Source organism: Pseudopodoces humilis, chromosome 1 (genome assembly GCF_049639895.1).
Source record: "Pseudopodoces humilis isolate 2021_Gansu_Grassland_sample_001 chromosome 1, ASM4963989v1, whole genome shotgun sequence".
NCBI classification, from domain to species: Eukaryota; Metazoa; Chordata; class Aves; order Passeriformes; family Paridae; genus Pseudopodoces; species Pseudopodoces humilis.
This window is the reverse complement of record NC_142200.1, coordinates 1,964,363-1,988,225: the sequence shown is the minus strand read 5'-3', so window position 1 is coordinate 1,988,225 and position 23,863 is coordinate 1,964,363. Positions and strand designations below refer to the sequence as shown.

Genomic DNA, 23,863 nt, shown 5'->3' with positions numbered 1-23,863 from the left:
ATCCAAATTGCCTTCCTCGGATTTCATTTCCATGGCTGGGCTGCCAGGGACGTGTGGTGCTTCGCAAACCTTTTGAGCTGAGATTAGTGCACTATTTACTAACGACTCCATCCCCCCCTGCCTTGAAAGGATCATGGCAATAGTTTGGGTGTTTTGGAAATTAAATAAATCCTGCAGAAGCCAAGAAAGCACCAGGATGGGATGTGTGCTCAGACTTCTAGTAGAAGGTGTCCCTGCCTGTATTGGGGCGGGGGGGGTTGTAATTAAATGATCTTTAAGGTCCCTCCCCACTCAAACAATTTTATAATTCCACAGTTCTTCTACAGTGTTAACCATGGCCTTACCATAAATCTCATTCTTAAGAGCAGCTGATTTCCACATAGTACTTAAGTTTAAAGCTTTGTTCTTTGCTAGGTCAAAGCTTGTGGAGGAACCTGCCCCCTCTTAAACAGTATTTCCATGTCCTGATCTCCATGACTTTTCCTTCCAGAGCCCGGTTTGGAAGCGTCTCCCCACGCCTTCTGCTCTGCTCCCTGCTGCTCTCTCCTCCTGCCGCTCCTCTCACGTGTCCTCCTTTCCTCCTCTCTCCAGGTGATCTGCACGCTGGTGGCGGCTTTCTTGCACTTCTTCTTCCTCTCCTCTTTCTGCTGGGTGCTGACCGAGGCCTGGCAATCCTACATGGCCGTGACGGGCCGGTTACGGAACCGCATCATCCGCAAGCGCTTCTTGTGTCTCGGATGGGGTGAGGATCCGGGGGCTGCGCAGCAGAGAAGGGCCAGGCTGCAGTAGGGGCTGGTGCTCCTCAGGAGGCTTGGCAGAGGCTGCTTGGAACCTTTCCAGAGGTTTCAGGAAGGGCTGAAATGGTTAAAAATAGAGAGCCATAAGCTGAAACCTCCTGCCCAGTGCACCCGAAAATGGAGGAGTCGAGTTGAGGTTTCAGAGGGTGCTCCAGGGGTGGTTTCTCCTGCGGTTGGGTCTGTTTCTTGCTTTCTACTTTTCTCTCTCTGTCTGTCTCCCTCTGTGTTGGACATGTTCTGTTGGTACATGATACCAGCCAAGGGAATCCTGGCCTGGATCTGCAGCACTGTGGCCAGCAGGACCAGGGCAGGGATTGTCCCTCCCTGCTGGGCACTGCTGAGGCCACACCTCAAATTGTGGGGTCACTTTTGGACTCCTCTCTACAAGAATGATATTGAGGTGCTGGAAAATGTCCAGAGAAGGGAATGGAGCTGGGGAAGGGTCTGAAGCACCAGGAGTGGTTGAGGGAACTGCAGAGGCTCAGCCTGGAGAAAAGGAGGATCAGAAGGGACCTTCTGGCTCTCCACAGCTCCCTGCCAGGAGGGTGCAACCAGAGGGGGCCAGGCTCTGCTCCTAGGTAAAAGTAATGGAACAGGAGGAAACAGCTCCAATTGCACCAGGGGGAGGTTTAGATGGGGTAATAGAGAAAATTATATCACAGAAGGGATGGCCAAGCATTGGAACAGGCTGCCCAGGGAAGTGGTGGAACCACCATCCCTGGAAGCGCTCAAAAACCCATGAAGAAGTGACATTTAGGGCCAAAGTTTAGTGGTGGACCTGGTTGGACTCGATGACCCTCGAGGTCTTTCCAGCCTTAATGATTTTATGGTTCCAAGATTCTGCAGAGCAACCTGGAGTGAAGCAAACTCTGAAATCCTGTCTCCATGGCAGCAGCGCCTTTCGGAGACAAACCGCGAGACTGCTGCAGATGCTTGTAACTAATTTTTCTCCCTCTGCCTCTGCCGTATGTTTAATTTATTAGCCTTAAATGATGCATTCTGTAGTAGAAAACAAATACAAACCCCATAAACCTGGGCTTTCAAAGCGATAACAAGGGTGTGTTTGAAAGGAGCGGTGGCACAAAAAGTTGCTGAGAAGTGAGGAGGCAGAGGAAAGAAAGGAGTGCGGCTGAGCTCTATTAATGTCTCATTTTACTACTGAAGTCTCACAATTCACCCCAGGCAAGAGATTTCTGGTGCTTACCAAGCACCCTGATGTGATTTATTCTGGCACATCAAGAGCCGTCCTCATTGCAGCACCTTCATCCCTTTAAGTTTTCCCTCCTAAGCTTTTGCTTACAATAGAGAATAAATTGTGTTATTAAAATCCAGGGTTTGCGTGTTAGCAGGAGCAGAACCACAATACCTGCAGAGGACAGGCTGCAGGAGCCTGGGTGTGCTCATGCATATGTTTATACCTCCTTGGTGACTCCAGCAACATCAGGAATATCAAATGTAACACACTAATAGCTTTCCTAGGTAATAAAAAGGGATTTTTTTTTTTTATTTGTAAAAGCTGGGACAGATGGGCGTGTTAGCCAAGGGAATTTTGGATGAGCAGCATTCACATTTGTAGTCTGTACAGATTAAAAAAAATAAAAAAAAATCCCCCTACATGTGTAGAAGCATAATTTGCACTGCTAGTAAAATGTAGTCAGCTCTGAGCTAGGATGCACTGCTGATAAATGATGCATAATAACCATTTGGAGTAGGTTAGGACAAGAAATGAAGAACACTCTTGCCTATTAAGGCAGCAAGGGAATTTTGGATATTTAGCATCCTGCTAGACTTCAGCTGTAGAGCTGGGATTAATGGCACTTGTAAGAGGAAAGAAGCCGAAAATATGTTTTAAAGAGCATAATCTGAAATAATTAGCACAATTCACTTTGTCATGGGCTGATTCTCCCCCCTTTCCCCTCTTTGCACATTTGCATTTCTGTAAGCCGTCGTTCAGGACGTCTTTGCCAAGTTCTCAGCTGTTCTCAGCTGTAGCTCATTGAAGCTGCAGAGAATTTCAGCAGCAGGGAGGATTATTTTTTATTTCTTTGGTCTCCTCTTGGATGTGCAACTTTGCAATTCAATTTTTGAAATTATTATTAGTAATAATTATTGTCATTAATGATTCTTGGCCGTGCTTGGACAATGCTCTCAAGTTCATGATGCAACTCCTTTGGGTGATCCTATGCAGGGTCAGGAGCTAGACTTGATGAACTTTGTGGATCCTTCCAATTTAGGATACTCTCTGATTTAGAGTAGACAGATAAATTGTTCCCTGGGAACAACTCAGTCATCATATTTAGCCCCAATAAAGAAGAAATATTTTTTGTCAGGATTTTTATGACCCTGTTATAGTTTCCACAGCTGGATTTTTAATGCTGCCATAGCTCAGCCTCTGAGTGGGTCTTCAGCTGTTTATAACCCAAATGGCTCTTGGGAATTATTAGCAAACATCTTCTCCAGTGGAACATGATTAACACATGGCCTGATTCTCCTGTGACCTGGAAGTATAAAACTCTTGGAAAGAGGATTTGGATGGGATTGCTTGGAATTGTGTTAAATTCCCTTTGCGCGGAAAGTCCCCGAAGCCTTGCTGGTACCACACCAGGTGCGTGGAACAGGCCAGTTAGGAATAAGTGTCTTGATGATCATAAAAAAAAATCGATTAAAATTTGATTTTTTTGGTGGGGATTTTTTTCAATTTAATCAATTTAATCCCACCTAACTTTGCTTAGACCACTGATAGCTCTCCCAGGGCTGCACCTCTCATTGTGATGCTCTTTGGCTCAACCACCATGACATAGCTGCTACCTATAGTAGCTGCTCCTTGTCCAGACCCATTCCCAGCCCAAACCGAGGCTTTTACCCCGCCTTGGAACAATCCAGTCCCTGGAGCTGCCAAGTTCACAGCCCCACTCTGGATTTCTGCATAATTACCACGTTGCAGAGAAGCACTTTGCGAAGAACAAGTTGCTATTTTTGGCGGAGTCTTTGCCAAATTTCGTCTTTCCCAGGGTCTCTTGCACAAAGCTGGATTCCTGAAAATGTCCTTTCCCCGTGTGGTTTCTTCCTGTGGGATGCTGCATTGATGGGATATGCGTAGGGAAGGCAGCAGCCAGGATTTATCCAGATGAGGTGTGAAGGAGGCTCAGCGAGAGGAGCAAGAGCCAGTGAGGGAAAAAATGAGAAAAAGAGGAATGGAAAGGAAAAAGAAAAGGAAAAAAAGAAAGGGAAAAAGGAAGGGAAAGGAAAAAGAAAGGAAAAAAAAAGGAAAAGGAAGAAGAAGAGGAGAGGAAAGGGGGAGAGGAAAAGAGGAAGGGAAGGGAAGGGAAAGGAAGGGAAAGGAAAAAAGAAAGGAAAGGAAAAAGGAAAGGAAAGGTGCGGAAAGGAAAGGTGCGGAAAGGAAAGGTGCGGAAAGGAAAGGTGCGGAAAGGAAAGGAAAGGAAAGGTGCGGAAAGGAAAGGAAAGGTGCGGAAAGGAAAGGTGCGGAAAGGAAAGGTGCGGAAAGGAAAGGTGCGGAAAGGAAAGGTGCGGAAAGGAAAGGAAAGGAAAGGTGCGGAAAGGAAAGGAAAGGTGCGGAAAGGAAAGGAAAGGTGCGGAAAGGTGCGGAAAGGAAAGGTGCGGAAAGGAAAGGTGCGGAAAGGTGCGGAAAGGTGCGGAAAGGTGCGGAAAGGAAAGGAAAGGAAAGGAAAGGAAAGGAAAGGAAAGGAAAGGAAAGGAAAGGAAAGGAAAGGAAAGGAAAGGGGAAAAAGGAAAAAGGAAAAAGAAATGGAAATGAATATTAAAAGAGACGCTTTTTAAATCCACTCTGCCTGTTGAGTTTGGACTGATGAAATGTGACCTGTGCTTGGAAATCTCACATGGGAAGAGAAGCACTTCCCTGCAGTATAACCCTCAAATGCTCCACGTTCCAGCCAGCTTGGCCCTGTGGCTCCCAGCTGCTGCAGAGCCTCACTATTAATCAGCCTTGGGATGATTTGTGTTGCTGAGGGACCCCATTCCCAGAGGAATGTTGTTTGGAAGCTGTGCCTGCACATTCCTGGGATCTCCTGCAGTCACCTGCCGTGACCTCTGCAGCTCACGAGTTAGGGCCTTGTCCAGGGGCACTAATCCCAGCTGGCTACTGATCCTGCTGATTCTTAATGGGATTTTCCCATCTTTAGCGTTGAGACAGCTTAATTCCTCCTGCCAAGGAGGAGAGCTATAAAAAGCCACATGGAGACCTCCAAAGCTGAAGAACCCGATGTTCTGAGCTGATCTCCAGACATTTGATCATTATGGAAAGGGGAGAGCTGGACTTTGAACCTTCATAGATCCTGGAAGAGACCTGAAACTCTTTCTCATTGTTGTTCAGAGGAACCTGCTCCATTACAGATCTTGGAGGACCTCTTTGGGATAGGGAAACTCCATCTTAATTTCCTTTTCTGTCTCATTTGGGGCAGATTTGAACCTGGGTTGCTCATTCTACACTGAGTGCAAACAAAGCTCCTGATCTTTGTGTTCATGAAGTTGAGTTGTGACTGAATGTTCCAACTTCAGAGACACCATGAAGTACCTAAGAATAAAAAAAATCAATTTTATCCATCTGAATCTACTGAAAGACCCACCCCACCACAACTGCTGAGGCCACAGCAGGGCGGGAGCTGATTGCAGCTCATGCTATTTATTTAAATAATAGAGCTCATTAAAGTTCTTTGGTTCAGTTCTGAGGGTCCTGAGCTCAGTCTCTGCCACAGAGCCAGGCTGAAGTGGATGGTGCTGGAATAACTCGGGAAAAACGGGGAATATTGAGTGGGAGAAGGGCTGAACATGTGATTAAATTACCTCTTTCCTCCTGTTTCATTTCCACAGGGCTCCCTGCCTTGGTGGTTGCCATTTCCGTGGGATTCACTAAAGCCAAGGGATACGGCACCGTGAACTAGTGAGTAAAGGATTCCTCTTTTTCCTAATGTTTTATCCTCCATCCTTTTTGTCAAAACCCAGTCACTGGCACACAGGAGGCTGGGAGCTAAATTTCCATGTGCAGGACAATTCCTGCATCCCTGCCTCCTCAATCCATCATCTGACCAAGCTGGATCATGTGTTCCTTAAAAAACAAGTCCATAGGGACTAATTAGGTTTAACTGCTGTATTTGTGACATCATTTTGATCTGAATACCTTTTACTTAGAGCTTTTTAATGTATATTTTAAGGGGAAAGATGTAGAATATTTAAACTTTAGGATGTTTAAAAATTAAAATCACTTTTTTTTTTTTAAGTCTGTTTTTTTGCTTGGTTGGTCTCACGTTTTTCAAATAGCTCAGCTCAGTTTTAGGCAGCAGAATGAGCCTGACTTGTGCAAACCAAGGTTTTGACAGCAGCTTGTGTTTGCCTGTTTTCCAAATTCCACGGGTTTTGTCTTTAGGAAGCTTTTATGTGCTCATAAAGGGGAAGGAAAACAGAAAAGAAATAATGGAAGAGGTAAAAATGCATTAAGGCAAGGCTGGGCTCACTCAGAGCTGAGAATTAATATGACTTTAAATGAAAAAGAAAAAAAGAGAAAATATTTTTTCCCTCTGTTGCGAAAAACCTTAGAAATTTCATGCATAGAGGCAGTTCAAGGATAATATTTTATGTAGCAATAAGTCAGGCTCTTCCTACTACATCCCATCATTTTCCAGAGCCTTCCTGGGCAGGGGTTTGCAGCCCACACGGGCGATGTTTGAGACTGGAGCTGTTGATGTGGCCGGCAGCAGATCGTCCTTCGATCGTCCCACTGAGGAAATGTCATGTGGAACCTGCTGCTCTCCCTCAATTCCCACCACATCCTGCACACCCACGGCCAAATGGTCCAGGGCTTGCATCTTAATTGCAGGGGAGAATTAAAGCAGCACAGCAGCGTTTGCTGTTCGCTTTGCAACCTGAATTCTTGCATAACAGAGGGCTCAGGATCGTGGATTTCTTGAGTACAAATCCATAGACAGAGTTCCTGAAGTCTGTGCTGGCATCAGGATGCACTGGCTGTCCCGCCTTCAGTGTGTCCTGGTGGAGAGGGACACAGTGGTTGTTGTGTGACTCAGGAGAGGACAAAACACAGCCTGGTTTGCAGAAATATCACCAAGATCCCAAATTAATTCCCTCTGGATTTTCCGTGGGTCAGCCACTTCTGGCACTTTGCTCCAGGCACATCCACGAGAACAATTCATATTGAACAAGCCTCAGGGAGATGGGAGGGAAGCCCTGGATATTTCTGCTTCTCTTTTTTCATTTATAGACTGGTGGGAATAGGTACAATAAGCTTTGTGGCTCTGTCAAAAACGTTTAAGAGATTTTTGGACAACGTTGAGCACAGAAAAGTGCTTGGGCAGGGAAGGGAGGGGCGTGCAGGGAAGCAATCCCTGTTTTCTGCCCTGGAGCACTGTGCCAGCATCTCCTACCCTGCAGACTGCAGCCAGGAGGGTGTCAACATGTGACAAAACCTGCTGGGCTCCTGCTTCCCTCTCAAGCTGGCACAGGGTGAGGTGGCCAAGAGGCTGGGCTGACTTTGCAGCGTTCTCAGGGGTTGTCTGGTCACACCAGCTTTCATCCTTTTGCTGCAAGTCCTCTGACTCCTTTCAGCCCTAAAGACTCTGTCACCCCTTGTGTCCAAGGGCTGGGTGCCAGGGGATGGAAGGGGATCCCGTGCTCCCAGCTCTGCTCTCAGGATTTTTGTCACCAAAATTGATGGGTGGTGAGGCCTTTGCACCCCAGCCAGTCCAGTTTGATGAATTCGGTTTCAGTGATCCTCGTGAATCCTTTTCTGGGATATTCCATGGTTCTGTGGTCCTTCCTTTTGCCTCTTTTCCACATTTCTCAATGTGGGGTGAAGCTGGTGAGTCCCACCAAAGTCATGAGAAAAAGAACAGTTCCTCTCAAGCTCAAAGATCCCATCAGACATCCCCAACGCTGCCATCCTATTGTAATTCCACTTTTTGGTGCCTTCCAGTACCTAAAAGACACACAAGATGGCTGGAGAGGGACTTTTTCCAAGGGCAGGTAGTGACAGGACAAGGGAAAAAGGCTTTGAGCTGAAGAAGGATAGATTTAGATTGGATATCGGGAAGTTCTTCCCTGGGAGGGTGGTGAGCCAGAGAAGCTGTGGCTGCCCCTGGATCCCTGGAAATGCCCAAGGCCAGCTTGGACAGGGCTTGGAGCACCTTGGGATAGTGGAAGATGTCCCTGCCCATGGCAGGGGATTGGACAAGATGATCTTTCAGGTCTCTTCCAACCCAAACCATTCCATGATTCTCTGAATTCCTGCTGGAACTGGCTTTACCAAGAGCCAGAGTTAAACAGAGCTCACTTGCACTGAGGGGAGGGGTGCGTTCACGAGCCCTGATGCTGAATAATCTCTGTAATGAGAGTTGCATTTACACTTTTGTGCATTTTAAAGCATGAAACAAATACTCCTGTGGGTCCAGCCAGGCAGGGCGCCCCGACAGACTGGAGTGCATTCACACTTAGCCCTGTTTTCCTGCTCAGAAAGGATTAAAAGCTCTGTTGCACTCCTGTGTGGGGAGGCCCTTGGTTTCACCTCTTCTCCAGAGCAAAGTCACCACCTCACAGCAGCAGTTTCAGAGCTGAACTCCAAAACTTGAGGTTTAGCTTGGACAGTGGGAAGAAATTTTTCTCTGTGAAGTTGGGGAGGCCCTGGAATGGAATTCCAATAGAAGCTGTGGCTGCCCCATCCCTGGAAGTGTCCAAGGCCAGTTTGAACAGGGTTTGGAGCAACCTGGGACAGTGGAAGGTGTCCCTGCCCATGGCAGGGATGTGGAACCAGGTGATCTTGAAGGACCTTTCAGCCCAGTTTTGTCTCCAGTGGGCACTCAGGGGACACTTGGACACTGCAGACTTTCAAAGCCCAATATTTCCAGCTTGCAGAAGGAAGGAAAGGCTTTAATCACAGCACATCCCTCCCTGGGAAAGAGGGAACAAGAGGTGATAAGATAAACCACAAGGGACTTTTAAAAACCCACATAAACATAAACCACAAAGAGCCTTTTAAAGCATCTTCCAACCCCACAATTTCTGGGTCCCAAGAGCAGTGCATGAGCTCCCGTGGTGGAGGTGGACTCAAACTCAAAGCAGGGCTTGGATATTTAGGTGAACACAGAATTTAACACTCAACAGCAGGCTTTCTTCTCTTTTTTTTGCTCTTTTTTTCACAACTTACAGTGGTAAAAAGCCCCTGATATCCAACTAACAGGACATGGTCACGAGGGCATTTTGGGTACAGCTGCAAGTGTTGAAGGCATTGCAGAATTAATCTTGGTGTTAAAGATTCTCAGGGTGAGGCTGGTGGAAGGGTCAGGGTGTGAAATGTGTGATGTGTCTTGAGGCTGGCATTGCCAGTCCAGCTGCAACTTCAGGATGTGCCAAAGGTGGCCCAACCACAGTGGAACAAACTCCATCAGGATGTTCAGCCTGGGACCTCAGCAGGATTTCACACAGTTTGGTCCTGGCTTTTTTATTGTACATGGGATGAAGCTTTTCTCTAACAATGGAAACAGCTGAGCAGCAGGACCCGAGTCTGTCCCACCAAGAATTGTCCCATCAAAGGCTTGGCCGTGTCTCCAAGCTCTAATGCAGAGAGATCAGAGCCAGTGGTGAGTTTAGGGAGCTTGCAGTATGTTTGATATTTACCATTTAGCTGGCCAGACTGCCCTGAGTCGAGTTCAGGTTAAAAATTGAAGGTGTGCTGCAGGATTTGGTGTCTGTGTTGCTGTGTGAGTGGGGATTCCCAGCAGCCATTCACTCAACCTTTATTGCTCAGGACACTCCAACAAGGGCATTTTTCCTTTCTCTTGTCTGAACTGCGTTTGGAAGTACATTTTGCTGTTGAGTGGAGCATGCTGGGGCAGGGTAAAGGCTGCACTTCCAATCTCAAAGAAAGTCTGAGGGGTACCAGAGGTCTAAAGGACCTGCCACTGATCGCGTCCTTAGATTAGGCTGAGTGCCTGAGTAATAACTCTGCTTTTAGCTGCTGCTCCAGGGACTGCCTCTGGACTCTAAAGCTTCACAAACAACCTCCTAAAGCTTGAAGTGAATAATTGAGGTTGTGCCACCGGCGCTGGGAGCTCACATCCTCCCCCACAGGAGAGCCCATCAAAAGTTTTTGGAGAGCACAGCCTACACACAGCAAATTTCTCGGGGTCCTGGAGTGTCACTGCGTCAGGGCTTTGGTGACCCACAGGTGTCTCAGCAGCTTCTGGGTTAATCTCTGGATAAACACTGGTGGGCCAGCCCCGATTCCTGGCTGTAAGCTCAGTTTTACAGAATGTTCTGTTGGTGCTGCCCAGTTTTAAGCAGGACTGAGGTGAGAGCTGCTGCTGGCAGGGCTGGACAGTGTGGAAAAGGGCTCAGTGGTGGAAGCCAGCCCTCCCCAGGACCAGGACAAAAGCCACCACCTCCCATCTGTGCTGTGGCAGAGTCACAAAAAGATCAGATGGTTTGCAAAAAAGGTTTTTACTGTGCTGAACACAAGAGCTGCTGTCAGTCGAGGAAACGCTGCCTAGGAATTGTTAAACAATTCACATCCTCCCTTCCAGTGATAATTTTATTTAAAAAATCACTGAAGAGGTGTTTTGGAAAGTACAAGGGAACCTCTTAGCAAAATGCAAATATTTCTGTGCCTCGTAGGCACGAGGCTAAAAGCATCTCCACTAGGCTGGGGTTTGCTGTCAGTTCTGTCTCTTGGATATCCCTTCACCCTTTCCTTTCCCTTGCTGGCACCTCTGACAGCCTGGGAAATGCTTTGATGAAGTGCTGTGGCAGGGAGGCCAGGCAGTCAGAAGGGATCAGGGCCGGTGATGTGTGATCTCACCTTCACAATGCCCGCTGCTCCCGGGGGAGCAGGGGCTGCCAGGGACCCCACAGGAGCGAGAACCCTCTTTGCACCAAGTCCTCGTCACTAATTGCACCGCAGGACTGTCACATTCCTTCCTCTGAGCCATCAGCTGGAAGAGACACTGAGAAAAAACACCTGAAAGATCAGGATGAGAGCGTTGGATAAAAAGGTTTGGACAAGGACTGGGATTTGGCAGCCATCCTCTTGCATTTAGGGAGACCTCCAGTCATTACAGAGCTCCAAAGCTTCGTTTTTACTCCCTCCCTCCTCAGCTGATTATTCATTTTATCATTACAGCTGCTCAGACAGCTTGTGACAGAGCAACTTGCTATCAGGAAGAAATCAGAATTGATTAAGTTAGCACATTACAGGTTTAATTTAGACATAAACAAGATTCAGACCTTGGAGAAAACCAGAATATCCTACTTTTAGTTCTCAGTTTGAAATACTTCCCTTTTTGGGGTGCCTTTTCAGAAATGTTCCTTGTTTTTTGGGGTGAAAAAGAAATTGACAATTTAAAATTAAAAACTAAAAATTTTAAATTTAATTAATTAAATGTAAAATTTAATTTAAAATTAACTGAGATTTAATTAAAAAAAATAAAAAATAAATATGAGGCTGATCAACAAAGCTAAAACGTTTCCAGGAAGGCTTTGTTTTGTTTCCTGGGAGCATCAGTTTGCTCCTGATGCAGGATGAGAGCATCTTGCTGAGGGCACGGCAGGCGAATTACTGCAGGGTGAGCTGAGTTAAGAGCTTGGAGAAAGTTCCCTCTCCATTGTGGTTTCCTGCTCTTCTCCTGTGGTGAGTGCACGGTCATTTTCTGCTGAAACAGGATTACTCCATCCCACATTTTCTCCAGGGTTCTGCCCTGTTAAAGCGTGCAAACTTTCCCAGGGGCTGCTGACGCGGTGTAAATTCCCATCCTCTCCTGCCCTGGAGCACTTAATTTGTGTGTCCATGCCCTGAATTGCTGGATTCCACACAAAAAAAAAAATAAAAAAATAAAATATAAAAAAAAAAAGGAAATTTCATCTCCAGTGCTGCTGGGGATGTTCATGGCTGTCTCAGGGCCTCAGGATTTTTTGGTCCAACCACCTGCTCAAGCAGGGTCACCTGGAGGTGGCTGCCCCAGGGCTGTGCCCAGGTGGCTTTTGAGTGTCTCCAAGGGTAGAGATTTCACAGGTGCTCTGCTCATCCTTTCACAGGGATAAAAAGAAGTGTTTCCTTCCTGACTTCACAGTCAAACCTGAAAAACAATCAGAGAATGGTTTGGGTTGGAAGGGACCTTCAAGGTGATCTCATTCCAACTCTCTGCCAGAGGCAGGGACACCTCCCACTATCCCAGGCTGCTCCAAGCCCTGTCCAGCCTGGCCTTGGGCACTTCCACAACCAAGAGGTCTCCAATGAGAGCCCCCTCAGTTTGAGAAGGCACCAGGCATTTCAGGAGCCCAAATTCCACATCTGGTCAGTGCAGAAGGGAGATGTCCTATGTGGTGTGAGGGAAAAGGAACAAACTGGTCTCCAGAAGAGGCACCACACACCTCACATTCAGCTCATTCCATAAGAAATTCCACTCAGGGAATGCTGTGAATTCCCACCTTGCTGCTGTGTTGTTAAATTTCCCCATGGAGGCAATCTCAAAGGGAGGGAAGGAATGTCCTGTGCCCCTGGAAGACACAGGGGTCAGCAAATAAACAGGGGACAATTTCCACTCTTTCTCCCACGTAAGTAGGACAAGAGCATCATCTCGCCAGCAAAATGCTGCAGCTGCTTCCAGGACCTGGTCTGAAACAGAGCACTGTCCTTAATTTTGCATGAATTCCCCTGTCAAATGCCATCCTGCGGGCAGGTCCCCAGGCAGAGGAGCCTTTATGCAAGTTCTGGAGAAAGGGGAAGCAAAACTTGCTTGATTTAAAGCCTGAGATTTTTTTTTATTATTATTTTTTGCCATGGGGTGTCACCTCCCAGGCTGAGCTCTGCAGGCAAAGGGAAGAAGCCAGCATGTGCCTGTTGGGGACATTTGCCACTGGGTGACTTTATCTTCTCTCTTCATTTTCCAGCTGCTGGCTGTCATTAGAGGGAGGACTCCTCTATGCCTTCGTGGGACCGGCGGCTGCTGTCGTTTTGGTATTTAAGCTTGTCTGAAAGATTTTTTATTTTTTATTTTTTTCTCCTCTGTATCTTACACCAATTCCCTTGTTCTTTCAACCCAAGAATGCCCCTCTTTATTTCCACTTGTGTTTTGAAGAGCTTCCTCCTTCAGGAATAGCGAGCAAAGCCAACAATTTGGGATGGGGTGGATTCTGAAATATAATGTGCCTCAGCTCTCAGCCTTCCACCTCTGTCCTCACAGGAGCCCCCTAACATCTGATTAATGTTTTACCTTGGTTTTGCTCTGTCTGGGTGGAAGTGCAGGAAGATGGTGGAAAACTCTGACACTGACTCCTTCAGAAATTGCTGTTCCTGGTGGTTTTCAGACCGGGCTGTGCCCTCACAGCCAGCTTTTATTCCTGGTCCATTCCAGGCCAGTGCATGTGAGCAGATTTCCTTGTTTGCAGTAGAAACTGAAATCTTCAAATCGGTGCTGGGGGGGGTCCCTAATGACCCTAAAAATTTCATGTTTGCTTTGAATTCAAAGAGATGGCAGGGTTAAAGTGGTCATTCCCAAACTCCAGCTCCTTCATGAGGAGTCTGTTCATCTGTCCCATCACCCCTGGCTTCAAGACAGCCCCAACACCAACCTTGGCCATCCATTATTTGAGTTTAAGGTGTCACTCGAGGTGACATTCCTTCCCTGCTGCTGAAGCCATGATAAACCTCAGGGCTGAAAGAATCTGAGAACTGCTGTTCCTCCAGGAAATCCCTCCTGCAGCAGTTTCCCATGGGTTTAAAGCCACATTTGAGCCCCCACATCTTTCTGCAGTTTCTGTCCAGCCCACTGTTTTATCCAGTGGAGGAGCTTCATGCCCTCTGAGGCTCCAGAGCCCTGGAGAGTCCTGCAGGAATGGGGTTGTTGACACTCACAATTCCTTTTTCAGTTCAGGCTTTTGTTTCGTGCAGTGCCTGGGGGATGAAATGCCCCGCAGCAGGAGCTTACAGGAGAATAACTCCACAAAAGCTCCTGCTGCCTCTATTCTCAGCGCTGTCACTGCACATCAAACCACCTTGGTGCCATCGTTTCATCATGGTGACAAAGAGAAAAGCCAGCAGTGGCCCCTCCTCTGCAAGAAATCAAAACTGGTTTGAGTTGAGGTCTTTCATGCGGGGTTGTGACACAGTGATTCGGAGGGAGGAAGCTTTGGTAGTGCCCAGAGTCACTCTGCTGCCTCAAACCACCTCGCTTTTGTTGTGCCAGCAGCAAGGGAAGTGATACTTCTCTTTTTCATTCGCACTTTCAAAGTGTGAGGAAAACACAGGAGCCTGCTTCTGTTTGCCAGCTCAGTTTTCCCTCACCATCAAGCTGAGGAAATGAGATGTCCTTGCAGGGGGGTCAGCACATGCAAATGGTGGTTCCTGCAGTGGATATTTGGAAGTGGTGAATCGCTTCTGGGGGTGTCCGGCCCTGATCACCACCAAGAGAGAGGCCACACACCTCATTTAGACTCCCTGACTCGCTCCTGGCCAAAGGGACAAATGAATATTGCCCTGGTAGAGACACCAAAGAGCTTAGGGAAGGAGAAGCATGGAAAGCCTTTTTATAAATGGGAACCTGCAAACAAGTGAGCTCAAAAAGTTGATAATACTCTGAAGGTGGTCAGCCTGCAGCTTCAGCAATGTTCATAACTCAGGCCACTGACACCGAACAGCTGCAGGTTTTGAGGATAAAGGTTTGACCTTTATTCTTAAAAATCCTGATCTACCTTAAGCACAGAGCTGTTGGAAGCAGTTCTGCTCGCCCAGCTCACATGGAGCAGCCTGGTGATGGTTGTGTGCAGGCTGAAGGCAGGGGGAGGCTCATGGAATGAAATCAGGACAGGCTCATCAGTGGTCAGGTGGTGGTTGTCTCCAGGAACCTCTGACTTGAGGCTTTGCTCCTGGATGTTATCTCAGAGACAATGGAGTAAAGCTGCCCTGCACATTCCTGGATAAACATCCGTCTTGTATCCCTGATTTCCTTCCTAAGAAGTGGAGCTAGGATCAGAGCAGGATGCTGATCATGGTGATCAGTGTACTGGATTGATTGATTGATTGATTGATTGATTGACTGATTAAAACCAGTGCAGAACTGCTGTTTATTGTCTCCCCTGCTCCTTAGGAATGAGGACGCATACTTTGGCCAGGAGTGATCCAGCCACACTTCAGCCCCACCTTTTCTCCGTCCTGGCTGCACCTTAAGGAAAAGCCTTTCTTGCACTTATCAGCTCCTCCACAGTGATCAGTCATTTAAAAGTGCTCCCTCTCTTTCCAGGCTCATAACCAGGCTTTGATTTCCTGCTGATCCTTGGCAGTGTCACTGTGCCTGACTTGCCAGCATTGTTTCTCTAAATCAACACCATGGTGTACTCTAGAAATGGTCTCAGCTGCCCACTGACCCAGCAGCTGATGCAAACAAAAATAATCACAATTTACGAGCTTTTCCATGGATCCCCAGCTGTGGGCTTCACATCAGTGAGCTGGTGGAAACAGCAGAAAGACTGATGGTTGTTTTAAAGGATGATTTAGGCAATTAGAGGTTTGGTCCTTTCCTTTGGGTCAGGCTCCTCCTAGGATCTCTTAAACTCACCAACACATAAAGTCACGTGAATTTATCTCTGAATTTGGCCTTGAAACGTTTCCCTGCAAGCCCCACATGCAAAACGGCATTGACCACAAGTTTCTACCACCACCAGCTGTTCCACTGACAGCAAAACCAGGAGAATGTCACCTTTTTCCACCATCAGTGCCGTGCCTCCACGCCGGGGCTGGGGCTGGTGTGTCACTAACATGTTGAAGAGGTGCAGATGGGGTTTGTAAAGCAGATGCAGCTGGCAGCAGTGGATGCAGTTGGGAAGGCACAGGAAGGAGTTTGGGGTCACTCTGCAGGATCTCAGCTCTTCCCAGCCCTTATTTCACTGTGGATTTTTGTATCTGATGGACACAGACATCCCTGCTCTCGCCCTGAGGAAAACAGACTGCATGGAATTGTATTGCACACCGATTTTTGGGGGGAATTCTCTCTGCTGTGCCATCTGCAGTATCTCCCAAGACATCCCACCAGAGCACATGATGTTTCTACTTGCTCCAGTGCCCTTCCACCTCTTATTTCGAGAGCAGCAGTGCTGATTCACCAGGAAGGAACTGTGACACGTTGTCTGTGTTCTCTTAATGCTGCTGCTGGGGCAGCGCTGACTCCAGAAGGTTCTTTGGGAAGCAGACAATGTCAACCCACTGCTCTTCTCTGTACTGCCCACAATCATTTGGATTAGCCCAAAAAATTGTTGCCATGACTGGAGTTTTCCTTGCTGGACCCCAAGCAATGCTGGGGTTCAAACAGCTCTGCAACAATCTGAGAAATTCCCAGTCTCTCCTGCTTCATGGAGACCTGATTGAGGGTTGGACTTGATGATATTTGGGGTCTTTTCCAATCTTTTTGATTCTCCAACCTCTTTGATCTGCTGCCAGCTGCATTCTGCTGTCCTGGACTCACTGATGCACGGCCAGGGGAGGTGGGACAGGTGGGGACAGGGGACACGAGGGGTGGTGGCCTGCAGAAGCGGGACCTGGATTTGGGAGGAAACCCTTCTGTGTTACCGAGTTTGACCTGACCGGCTTGAGAACAAAACTTGTGTGTTGTTTCTCTTTTGACAGGTGAACATGGTTATTGGCATTCTGGTTTTTAACAAACTTGTATCCAAAGATGGAATAACAGATAAGAAACTGAAGGAACGGGCAGGGTATGCCTTATCAATACATCTAAGTAAAGAGTGAAAATAAAAACCAAAAATACCCAAGGTTGTGATCAATAACCAGGCAGCGGATGCAAACAAAATGCAGGAACAGATTTAAACAAAATGAATGGAAAAAAACCACTTGATTTAATGTCTTTGCCCTGTCATTCAGTGCAGCAGGACACAAAAATCCAAGAAGCAGCCCTGTGTTGCTGTGGAGGAAGGATAAAAGTTCATCTCTTTGTTAAAATGGCTTCAGGCCAGGCTGATGCATCCTCCCAGAAATGAGGGAGAGCAAAGTGGTCACTAACTCCTAGAGACAGCAGAGAGACTCAGAACTGCTGAGTGTGGCATGGGCTGGGTGACAGAGGGGTCATGTCTGAAGGCTGGCAGGTGTCTCAGAGGTGTCTCAGGGACAGCAGAGGTGTGTGATGGAAGGGAATGGATCCTGGAGGTCTGGCAGAGAGCAGAGCAGCAGATGGATGCAGTAGGACAGGTGACTGCAGAACCTCTGCTGCGAGAGAAAATTCTGCTGCCCCCTGAGGTTCTTTATCTTCTCCACAGCCTCCATCCCTCAGTCCAGAGGATTTGTATTACCTGGTTTCCTTTGGAGTATAAATTCAAGAGCTGACTCCACGTTTCTCCCTACCCTGGTGTCTCCCAGGGGTTTGGCAGGGGTAGCAGCTCCCAGGCAGGGTTCTCTCTTGGGTTATTCCCAAAATTTTGTCAGTGTCTGTTTTTCCATTGCCAACACCCCCAGCAGGATGAGGGCCCCTCTCCTCTCCATTTCTAGGAGCAAGCCAGCAGCCTGCTCTGATTTTATCCTTGAGCTGTGCTGTGCTCTGAGCAAGGGACAGAAATGGCAGGCTGACACTCTGGCTCTCATCAGATGCCCAGATCGGCCTGGCTGATGTTATTTTCCTCTGCCTTCCTTGGCTTGTTGTTGCAGTCAGAGGAGCTCTGTCCTTTACCTGCTGCTGGGAAAGGCAGGGATCTCTACTCCCAGTTGTTCACTGCAGGAATTTGATTTATCACTGTGGGTAACAGCTGCATTCTGGAAGGAGGAAGTTGTTTACAAAGAGATGAGGAGAGCAAGAGCTCGTTCTGGTACCTCTGCATGGAGGCAGAGTTTGAAACCTTTGGAGTCTGGTGGAGAAAGCACAGGACACATGGATATATCCTGTCTGTAAAAGTGGAGGAAGAAAGGGTCTCCACTGGGTCTCAGAGGGCAGGGGTGGATATTGTGGATGAGGTTCAGTATTCCTGACACTGCACTATGGACCAGCTGGGGTGAAAGTGGTTTTTAATGGAGTGGTGGAGGCAAAACCCAGGGTAGAGGCAAATTCTTATCCAGCACCTCAAATCCCATGTTCAGTTTTGGGCCACTCACTCCAGGAAAGACCTTGAGGGGCTGGAGCGTGTCCAGAGAAGGGAACAGAGCTGGGGAAGGGTCTGGAACACCAGGAGCTGCTGAGGCATCAGGGGAGGCTCAGCCTGGAGAAAAGGAGGCACAGGTGAGACCTCATCACTCTCTGCAGCTCCCTGAAATAGGGAGTGATGTGGTGAGGTGAGGGCTGGAATCTGCTCCCAGGACAAAGGGAAATGGCCTCAAGCTGCACCAGGGGAGGTCCAGGTTGGATAAATGGAAGAATTTCATCCCTGAAAGGATGACCAGGCTTTGGAACAGGCTGCCTGGGGACGTGGTGCAGTCACCATCCCTGGAAATGCTCCAAAAACAAGCGGACCTGGCACTTTGTGATGGAGTTTAGTGGCCATGGAGGGGTTTGGTCAAAGGTTGGACTCGATCTTGGAGTTCTTTTCCAACTTTAACGATTTTGGAAGAAATTCCAGGGACCTGTTTAAACTCGTGGTTTATCAGCAGTGTTGACATGGCCAAGCCTTGGGGTCCCTGGGTGCAGCAAAGGGGAATTTTGGTGCCTGGGCAGTGCCATGGCCATAAAACCAGAGATTTGGATGATCAGAGATAACAGCTGCTGCTGGGTTGAAAAATACGCAAAGAAGTGACCTTGGTGCATTGCTTCGAGCAGCTGCTAACGAGCAAGTGCTTCATTCTGGCTGATGCCTTCTTGACAAAGAGAGAACTCAGGAAAACACCCAGGCTGTGAGGCAGGGTCTGGAGCAGGGTAATTGCACTTGAAAGTCAGCGCTGCAATAAATGGTTTATTGGATTAGCAAAGCAGAGAGTTGCTGCCTCTGAGTCCCCCCCTCCCTAATCCAAACTGCACACGGAGTGACCTTACTTAATACACAGCAGCTGGTTATTGATCACACTCAGAGCTGGGCTTTAAAAACAAAACCTGCGAGGCAACAGAACAAAAAACAAACAAACAAACAAGCAAAAAGTCATTTTTCTGATGTTCTTTGTTTTTTTCTTTCTTTTCTCTTTTTTCCCCCCCTTCTTTCGTGTCCGTGTGTGTGTGTGCAGCACTTTTAAGCCTTCTCTGTGCTCAATGGTTTTGTTCTCCCTTCCCAAGTGCCCCTGCTGAGAGTGTGGGAGCACTTTTGAGAGCCCTGGTGCCCCTTTCCCTTTATTTCTCTGCTTCTGGCCTGGGCTTGGGAACCGTGTTGGAAGGTAGATCTGAAGAAAATCAGAACGAGTAATGGCCTTGGAGGTGTTTGGACCTGAGGAGATGGTCTAAAGAAACGTTGTGTTTCCTTTAGCAGAGGCAAGAAGTATGGTTCAGTGTTGTAAAAACAATTTTTTAAAAGGGTGAAAAAGAAAAAATATCCCTAAAAGTTGAGGGAAAAAAAGAGCTGTTGGATATTAAGAGGAGCCCAGCACACACTCCACAGATTGGTTGTCACAAATTCACCAGTGCCAAGAGTTCTCATGAAATAATACCTGAGACACAAGAATTCTGCCCTGTACTTAGCAGTGGAAATAGCTGTGATTATTGTTGTCACATTTGTCAGAAAATGCAGACTTTCTAATGGCAGTGATTTTATAGGTGGATCACAAAGCCAGGCTGTAGAGAAGGGGGTGTGAATACCTGGAGAGCTGGAGAAAGGCCACAGCTGCCCCAAAACCTGTCTGGGAATGGAGAAAACCATCCCAGTCTCTGTTGGTGGCCAACTCCACCACCCGTGTTTGAGCTCTCCTGAAGGGATTGCTACAAAAAAATGAATGTTTTAATGTCAGGAGCCTTTAAAATGAGTTTTAAATGTATTCAACCAGCGTTTATTCCGGAAGCATTTGTGTGCTCATGCAGGCAGGGAGGAAGAATGAGACCATAAGGGATTTTCACCAGGGCTAGTTTAGGCTGAGTTTAATCTTTCTGGGCTTCCTCTGCCACTCCTGGGGAGAGAGAGTAACTTCATCCCCACTTAGAGAACCTCTTCTTTTATCTCTGTTGATCACAGAAACCACCCAAGAAGAGTTTGGCCCAAAGCCTTGTGTGAAATAATCTCTGTGCAAGTGTCCTGCTGGGGTGGAACAGAGCTGGGTGGCCAGAGCACAGGGGGGAGAGAGTGATTAGGAAGGTAATAACTCCATTAAGACAGGAAGGGATTGGGATTGCCCTTCCTCTGGGAATGGTTCCTGTTGGAAGCAGTGCTCCTGCTCTTTGGGCTGTGGATGGTGGAAAGTGCTGCTCAATAAAAGGCAGCAAACAGTGAACAGCCCAGATGAGCCCATCAGCTGTTTGTGGATGTTTAGGAAGAAGCAGAAAAAGCTAAATTAAATGAAGGCATTATTCACTGTGATTATTTAATTAGCTGCCCTTTCATATGCACAGGCACCAATCTAAACCTGCTATGGAAATTCAATATATTAACAACCTCATGCCCCCAACCAGAAGGAACTAGGAGATAAATGCACCCACATCTGTGCCCACTGCTTGCAACTTTCTGCATAAACACACCCAACAGCAGCTACAGTTGTGTGTTTACAGTGGTCTTTTGGCCAGTTCTCTGTGATTCAGTGTCATTCATGTTTTTTCTGGTACAGTTTCCCATCAAATTCCTCAAGTCAATCTACTTTTTTTCTTTTTGCTGCCTATCTCTGCCTCTCTCTGTCTCTCTGCTTATCTGTTCTTTGTGGCTTATAGATTTGGGGATAAGCTGTAATTTTTTTTTTTTTTTTAAGGGTCGTGCACCTAATGCCTCTCCAGACCCACTTTATATTTGGTTCAGCCATTGTCCTCACAGGATTTACACCATCCTTCCTGGAAGATATTTATCTGTGGACACAGGAGCTGATTTCCTCTGTGTCTAAAAGCTTCTGTGGGATGCCTTAGTCATTATTCTGGACAGGAACGATGACTTATGTCGCTGTAATTAATGAAAAGACCAATCAATAGCCACTTGAAAGGGGGCCATGGGCCCACTGCTGCTGCTGTGTTGGTGCTCACCAGGATGTCTTTTTGCAGTGAGACTGAACAGAGAGCCACCAAAGCTAAGAAATGCTCTGTGGAGTCGCCTGATCTCTCTCCCAGGCAGGGCAGGGCTGTAAAACCCCTCCTGGTTGGGGCAAACCTCCCTCAGCAGCATCCCCACCACACCCCAGGGATGACATTCCTGCTGGCTCTGGCAGTGGTTTCATGTCCTCTCTGATGCCAGGCACAGCAGGGAGGTCTGAGGGATGTTTTGCAGACTCCTTCCCGTTTTCCAAGCCAGATCTGACGTGGCTGTGGATCTGTGCAGACCAGGGAGAGCACACAACCACTAAATTCTGGGAAGAAATGGGGCCAGTGCCAAGCTAATGTGGCTTCTGGGCTCCTAAAGAGTTGAACTGGGGGGGTTCCCACACTACAGCTGCTAAAAATCCAAGGATGTGCTTTAGCAGATCCCCTCATACCAGCAGCCCTCAGTGGGCTGTTTCTGTGGTTGGTCCCATCCAGAAAAAGCAGGATCAGCAGGTGGGAATAATTGTCAGGATCCATCCCAAAGATGTTTTCAGCTCCAGAACAGGATCTGAGAGAAGGAATATCTCAGAGGCAGTCAGCCAGTTGGGTTCCTTTCAGGGCAGGTGTGGGGTCTGAGGAAACACCCAAGCTCAGGATTAACTTTGGGACATAAAAGAGTCCCATCCTTTATCAGGGATGAAGCAACCAAAGAGTGGCCTCTGTCCTGGTCTCCCCAGCTCCCATTCAGAGAAAACAACTTATTCCTGGCATTGCTTTAGGACAGAAGATATGCAGGCACAGCCCCTACAGCCCTACTTCTTGCCTTCTACTGCACAACCCTGCCACCTTTTTTGTTTTGGAGCAAAAAGGCCAGGAGGGAAAAGAGCAAATTCTCAAAAAAAAAACCAAAAAACCCACAACCAGAAAAAAGACCCCTAATGAACAAAAAAACCCCTAAAAAAACAAACAAACAAACAAAAAAAACCAAAAAAAACCCCCACAAACCAAACAAAAAACTCATATAAAAAGAAGGAGGTGGAGACTGGGAGAGCAGTGCTGGTCTCTCTTCCGTGGGTGCCAGAGAGGGACACCCCAAATCTGGCAAGACTTTCACCAACACAGTTCCACCCTCTCCAGCAGCACCAACAAGTCTCTGAGTTGTCCATTTCCCCCCATTCCCCGCATCTGGAGTGGTACAGATGAGACTTTTAATTCCTGCTTGTCTTTCATTTCCCTTCCCAAACTGGGTATGGTTGGTTGGTTCCCTTTTCTCCTTCCTTTCTTTTTGGCTTCTCTTTCCCTTTCCTTTCAACGTTTGTGCTCATGAGCGAAGTGTTTTGTTTTGTTTCAGTCTTTTGGTTTTAATTGCAGTCAGATGGCAGTGCCCCTTTACGGCATGACGCTCAAATGTTCCAAGTGTGGAGTAGTTTCTTCTGCTGAAGTTTCGGCCACAGCCACCAGTAACGCCATGTTAGTTCCTCTAATTTCAACTTCTTTTCTTTCTTTCTTTTCCTTCCTTCCTTCCTTCCTTCCTTCCTTCCTTCCTTCCTTCCTTCCTTCCTTCCTTCCTTCCTTCCTTCCTTCCTTCCTTCCTTCCTTCCTTCCTTCCTTCCTTCCTTCCTTCCTTCCTTCCGCCACTTCCTTCCTTCCTTCCTTCCTTCCTTCCTTCCTTCCTTCCTTCCGCCACTTCCTTCCGCCACTTCCTTCCGCCACTTCCTTCCTTCCGCCACTTCCTTCCTTCCGCCACTTCCTTCCTTCCGCCACTTCCTTCCGCCACTTCCTTCCGCCACTTCCTTCCGCCACTTCCTTCCGCCACTTCCTTCCGCCACTTCCTTCCTTCCTTCCGCCACTTCCTTCCTTCCTTCCTTCCGCCACTTCCTTCTGCCACTTCCTTCCACCACTTCCTTCCTTCCGCCACTTCTGCCACTTCCTTCCTTCCTTCCTTCCGCCACTTCCTTCCGCCACTTCCTTCCGCCACTTCCTTCCGCCACTTCCTTCCTTCCGCCACTTCCTTCCTTCCGCCACTTCCTTCCGCCACTTCCTTCCTTCTGCCACTTCCTTCCTTCCTTCCGCCACTTCCTTCCTTCCTTCTGCCACTTCCTTCCTTCCGCCACTTCCTTCCTTCTGCCACTTCCTTCCTTCCTTCCGCCACTTCCTTCCTTCCGCCACTTCCTTCCGCCACTTCCTTCCGCCACTTCCTTCCTCCCTTCCTTCCTCCCTCCCTCCCTCCCTCCCTCCCTCCTTTCTTCCTTTCCTTCTCTCTTTCCTTCTTTTCTTTCTTTTCTTTCTTTCCACTTTCTTTTTTTCGTTTGTGTTTTGGTTTTGATTTTCACTTTTCAGTTCCTTTTTTATTTCCCTCTTCCATTTCCCTGCACTCACCAGCCCGTGTTTGTTTTCTCTCCCCATCTCCCTGCCCACCTCCCCAACATCCCCCAGCTCTCCCCAACCTCATTCTCTGGGCCATGAGTAGAGCAGGGCTCCTGCAACACCCCTGGAGCTGATGGGCTGGATCCTGAAAAGCGCTTTTTGACATGCCTAGATTTAAGATTTAAGCATGTGAGCAGCCCATGGAAGACAAAGGGACTCTGCATTTGTTGCAAGCCATGTTTAATTTGTTTAATTTGTTTAATGCCCCGTTCTTGGAGTTCCAGATTTAAAGCGGTGATTCCCAGTAATTCTGGTGCTAGACAGGGACTCCAAAACCCAGCTTTGTCAGCCACTTGAGCACCTGCTTGAGTGTTTTCCTCAGAGGCTGCAGAGCACTGAGTGTGGTTTAAGTGAGTTGGTGAATCACTTCTGAGTGGGTTTTTTCTCCTCTTATGAAATGCTGAAGTTGAGTTGAATACCTTGTAGGCCTGGAGGTCTGATTTGATAGGTGTTGACTGCCTCTTTTGGACCCCTGAAAGCACTTGGAATTAATTCTCAAAATCTTAAAGTGTTTCATTGCTCTGAGTTGCAAAAGTCAAATGT

General features: G+C 47.6%; 1 protein-coding gene across 11 annotated transcripts in view; it reads left to right on the top strand.

The window, feature by feature from the left end:
- ADGRB1 (adhesion G protein-coupled receptor B1) overlaps window positions 1-23,863 on the top strand; it is a 278,660-nt gene that overhangs the window by 223,408 nt on the left and 31,389 nt on the right. For 8 of the 11 annotated variants that reach the window (XM_088055285.1, XM_088055275.1, XM_088055270.1 and 5 more), the window contains 5 exons: window positions 592-742; window positions 5,646-5,715; window positions 12,723-12,789; window positions 16,450-16,535; window positions 22,265-22,363. In XM_088055285.1, coding sequence (XP_087911411.1) covers window positions 592-742; window positions 5,646-5,715; window positions 12,723-12,789; window positions 16,450-16,535; window positions 22,265-22,363 — 473 coding nt within the window. The remainder of the gene's footprint in view (window positions 1-591; window positions 743-5,645; window positions 5,716-12,722; window positions 12,790-16,449; window positions 16,536-22,264; window positions 22,364-23,863) is intronic. The other 3 variants (XM_088055296.1, XM_088055291.1, XM_088055280.1) reach the window with 1 other exon arrangement.